Source organism: Lipotes vexillifer, unplaced genomic scaffold (genome assembly GCF_000442215.2).
Source record: "Lipotes vexillifer unplaced genomic scaffold, Lipotes_vexillifer_v1.1 scaffold439, whole genome shotgun sequence".
In the NCBI taxonomy this organism is placed as follows: Eukaryota; Metazoa; Chordata; class Mammalia; order Artiodactyla; family Lipotidae; genus Lipotes; species Lipotes vexillifer.
In genome coordinates, this window is record NW_006798732.1 from 1367433 (window position 1) to 1372142 (window position 4710).

General features: G+C 55.8%; 1 protein-coding gene across 1 annotated transcript; it reads right to left on the minus strand.

Moving 5' to 3' along the window:
- Positions 1 to 407: 407 nt before the first annotated feature.
- LOC103074304 (basic proline-rich protein-like) lies at positions 408 to 4040 on the minus strand. The gene is made up of 4 exons (XM_007470918.1): positions 3996 to 4040; positions 2062 to 2146; positions 697 to 1571; positions 408 to 614 (listed from the first exon to the last, which is right to left on the minus strand). The coding sequence occupies exons 1-4, from the start codon at positions 4038 to 4040 to the stop codon at positions 408 to 410; spliced, it is 1212 nt and encodes a 403-aa protein (XP_007470980.1).
- Between the last annotated feature and the right edge of the window lie 670 nt (positions 4041 to 4710).

Genomic DNA, 4710 nt, shown 5'->3' on the forward strand with positions numbered 1-4710 from the left:
GCAGGCGCGCGGGGCTGGGGGGAGCGTGCGCCGCCTCTCAGTGGGTATCGGCAATGTCCAGCGGAGAGGATTTCGTGGAGAGAGGCGCTGTTTCCCTAGAACTTCCTTCCGGCTTCGCCGCGAGAAAACGCTTTACACTCGAGAAGGAAGATCGCTCTAGACGCACTTGGACCTTTTTCCCCAGCGGGACAGAGAATCCCACACTCGAAGCTGGGGGTTATAGGAGGAGACGGGGCAGATAACACTTTGTAACCGGGCGGTGCCACCAATAACCAGTTCCGATAAAGGCTGCAAAGAGCGAAACCAGGTTTTGCTGGCGGGGACCCCGGCCCTCGTCCAGCGCCCCGTCACCTCCCACGGCAGCCTCTCCCAAGCCCTTAAACTGGGTCGCTGCTGGGGGCCACGCATCACCGCCCTGCGTGTGTGACCTGGACCGAAACCTGAGGGGGGCGGGCCGCGGTTCCGGGAAGCTCCCTGCGCCTCCTGCAGCCCGGCGGGGGCAGCACGCGGCGGCCCTGTTCGCCCCCCCACCCCGAGCACACAGACACACCCTCCGGCATGGGGGGCGCGGGAAAGGGCCGGGGACCCCACAGCAGCGCCGAGGGCGCCGGCACCTTAGAAAATACGAGCTTCCCTCGGCGGCCGGGGGCGGAGGCAGGGTCGCCCTTTCCAGCTCCGCGTCGGGGCGCCCTCTACCCGCCGGCTGCCGGGTCCCCAGGTCGGAGGGAACTCGGGCGTGTTTTTCCAGGCTGTGGGCCGGGGCCGCGCAGCCGGCGGTCTCCAGCTCCGCCCAGCGCCCCGAGGGCAAGCGGGGGGAGGCCGGAATTTCCCCTCGCTGGGGCTCGGGCAGCCCTGCAAGCCGGCGGGCTCTTTCTGTTTACGGAGAGAAAGGGGAAATGGAAGAGGCGGGGAGGCGGCGGCTGGAGTCCGCTGCGCCGCCCCTCGGCCGGCCCAGAAGCTGTGAGTCAGGGGCCGACGAGGGCGGCCCAGGCGCTCGGGAGGCGCGGAGCTCACTCGACCGCTCGGGCCCGGACGGCGCGCCAACGCTCCGGGGCCGGTAGCCCTGGTTCCCGCTCCTGCAGACCCCGGACCTGGGGACCCCGGCGCGCCCGGCTCCCGGGAGCCGCCCGCCAGCTGCGCCGCGAGCCGTCGGGGGACGGCGGCGGGGCCGCGCGGAGGCCGCAGGTAAGAGTTCGGGGGCTCGGGGCTGTCGTTCGATCGCAGCCCTGTTGGGTGCCCCGGCGGTTCGCACCCTGAGGTCCGGGGCGCCCCGGCATCCGGGAGGGCTCCGGGGCCCTGGGAGGGGGGCGGCGTGCCCGTCTCCGGCTGCGGCGCTTCGGGGCTGCGCGCGGGTCGCGGCTGCAGCCGGCGCAGCTGGAAAGCACCTTGCGCAAGGGTCCCACGGGGCGCCGCCCGCGACTCCTCCCCTTTCCTCCTCCTTCCCGGATCCCTAGCGCGCGAGCAGGGCAGGTCCCGGCTTCCCGCCGCGGGCGCCACCCGCAAGGCTGCGCCCTCCCTGCTCAGACCCGGTGAGTGCGCCCCGGAGGCGCGGGGCCCGGCTGCCGCTGGCCCTGGCGATGGATGCTCTTCTCATGTGCCAGTCCTTTAAGTCTCCCTTCGTCTCAAGGACCGGGAGGAAGGAAGGGGAGGGGGTTTAGCAGGGTCGAGAGCCTCCGAGCAACTTCACGCTTGCATCCCGGATCCCATTCTGCGACCAGTAGGGTGGTTATAGCAGAACACGAATGCCGGGCTTTTGGCCTCAGAAAGAATGTTAAGGGGAAAAATGTTATTTCACAGATGTTTCCCCGTGGAAATGCAGTATCAGGATTCCAAAGTTCTAGTTCTAGGTGGAGAACCACGTTGAAAAGGAAGCGCAGCGTCCAGATCGTCCCAAAAGTTAACGGGGAAGGCCGCGAGCTGTCTTTAAGAAAACATTGCAACGTCTGTTTCACTTTTGGAAAGACGTATTTTGGCCCAGAATAAAGGACTGCTCCCGACAAAAACAGGGAAAGAAGCAGTAATATAGTTGCTTTGCCTATCTGTGGCCTGAGGTTTAGGTACTTGCCAAGTAGAAGGTAATTTGAATCGGCAGACGCCCGCAGATCTGATGGATTGAGGTTAGTATGCGGTATTTCTGGCAGACGTCCTATAAGGAAAATTGGATAGTTGAGGCATCTAGAGGTTTTGAAGTGGCTGTGCTTCTCATACAGCTAGAATGGCTTCATTCCTGGTTTCTTTTAAAAAGTAAATTTGTTTATTTATTTATTATTTATGTTTGGCTGTGTTGGGTCTTCATTGCTGCGCGGGCTTTCTCTAGTTGCAGCGAGCAGGGGGTGCTGAGGTGCGCAGGCTTCTCCTTGCTGTGGCTTCTCTTGTGGCGGAGCGCTCGCGCTCTAGGTGCAGGGGCTTCAATAGTTGTGGCGCGCAGGCTCTAGAGCTCAGGCTCAGTGGTTGTGGCGCGCGGGCTCTAGAGCTCAGGCTCAGTGGTTGTGGCGCGCGGGCTCTAGAGCGCAGGCTCAGTAGTTGTGGTGCGCGGGCTTAGTTGCTTCGCCGCATGTGGGATCTTTCGGGACCAGGGACTGAACCCGTGTGCCCTGAATTGGCAGGCGGATTCTTAACCACTGCACCACCAGGGAAGTCCCAATTCTCGGGCTTTTTGAGAAAAAAATTATTATTAGAAGAAGTCTTATTGGAGGTGTGCCCTGAGGGGCAATGTACTATTTTGGCAGAAAAATCTTTTAAATGTGAAGTAACGTGAGGTATAATCATCCTTTGTAAGGTAGGAGCCTACACCAGTAATCTTGGCCATTTTCATTCACACTTACCAGGAAACCCTCCACTTTTGTTTATGGAGATGGAAATAGCTAAGAGTATGCCATTATGTATGGAGAGTATTTCCTCTTGGCTTTACTGCCAGTTTCAGAAACTCTTTGAAGCAGATAATTTTGACTGTATCTGCCCATTTGTCCATTTCTAAAATTGGTATAGTCCCCTCCTGCATTAACAAGTGGGGATTTAATGCAGATTTTTATTGAACACTGTGTGAGGAAGGGTGCTTGCTGCTAAAGTGAAATACAGATCCCTTCATCATTCACTTTTCTAGACGTCTACTGATGGTGAGTAACGCAGAAATCATTAGCATCTTGTCTGCTTAATTAAGGCCTGAAAACGCTGAGGCTTTCGCCGGCACCTTGAGCGGGCAGTTGTCAGGGTTTTCTGGGGCGCACGCGGGTTTGCACACGGGTTTGCAGGAGTGGAGGCTGGCGTTGCTAGGGGATTAGTGGCACCGAAGACACATGCCTCCACCTCCCTGCCCTCCCCCAGCACCTCCCTGCCCTCCCCCAGCAATCAGATTACGGGCCTGTGTGTTTCTGCCTCTCAGGTTTTACATACAAATGTTCCAGACTTTCTGCAGGATTTAAAAACCAAAACCTGCCTTTCCTCTCTGGATCAGCTAACCGACTTGTAAACTGTATGGACCTTTTCCTCTCTTTCTATAGCCCTGTTACTACTGGGAACTTTACTTTCTCTCTGGCCAGCATTCGCTAAGTAAATCCAGCAGCTTTGGAACTTTTCAGCCAGTGGGGTCCTAAATTGAGCTGTTGTTGTTTCAATTCCATTTTTTCCCCTGTGAATTCTACAAGTAGAAACTGCAACTAAATGGCCCCATGAAACCCAAGTCCAATGTTCCTCCATTAACCTAAAAAATTCCTTTCATAAGTCAACAGACTCCAAGAGCCTGAATCAGTCTTCCTCAAAGACCAGCCAGGTCTCAGAGAGGGGGCTTTCCTTTGCTCTCTAGATGTAACTGTAATGATAACAGCCATCAAAACATTTCATTGGTTTCTGCCTTTTTTTTTTTCTTTCTTTCTTTGTCTCTTATTTTAGAAACAGTCTTTAAAACCTTACTCTGAAGAAGGGGAAGGGTGGGGGGTTGGAGGGGAATAGGTAGCCGCAGCCCATTTGCAGTTAAGAAAGGCGGCCTAATGCAGTACCTGCAGAGCCAGGGATCTGACCCCGTCCTTCGATTTCATGCGCATCGTAGCAGCTGCGAAAGACATAGTTTATTTACTGTGTACCAGACTCTGCACCCAGCACCTTATGCTCTTGAACTCCTTTGACGCTCACAACCACCTACAAGGGGCATGCTGTCATTACTTGCATTTTGCAGGTGGGGGACGTCGACATGCAGTGAGGTTAAAGTACAAAACTTGCCCAGTATCGTGCAAACGCTAAAGGAGGGGCTGAGATTGGTCCCCGTAGTCTGAGTCTAGATGCCGCGTCATAACTGTGTAATCCTAGACTTCTTTCCCCATACACAATTTGTAGTGGCACAGGGGTTAAGTCTCCACGCTCCCAATGCTGGGGGCCAGGGTCCGACCCCTGGTCAGGGAACTAGATCCCACAGTGCATGCTGCAACTAAGACTTCACATGCCACAACTAAGGAGACTATGAGCCACAACTAAGGAGCCCGCTGGCCACAACTAAGACCTGGCCCAACCAAATAAAATAAATATTTTAGAAAAAGAGCATTAAAAAAAAGAAAGAAAGAAAGAAATGGATCGTCCAGTAACTTAATAACGACACTAAATTGCATGGTTCTTTTCTCAAGTGAAATTCACCAAGAGGCCTATGTCTGAGTCTTGTGGGCAGGTGGCCCCAAGGTGGAATATTTCCTGGAGTTTGGTGCTTGTGCTCCAGGTTGATGG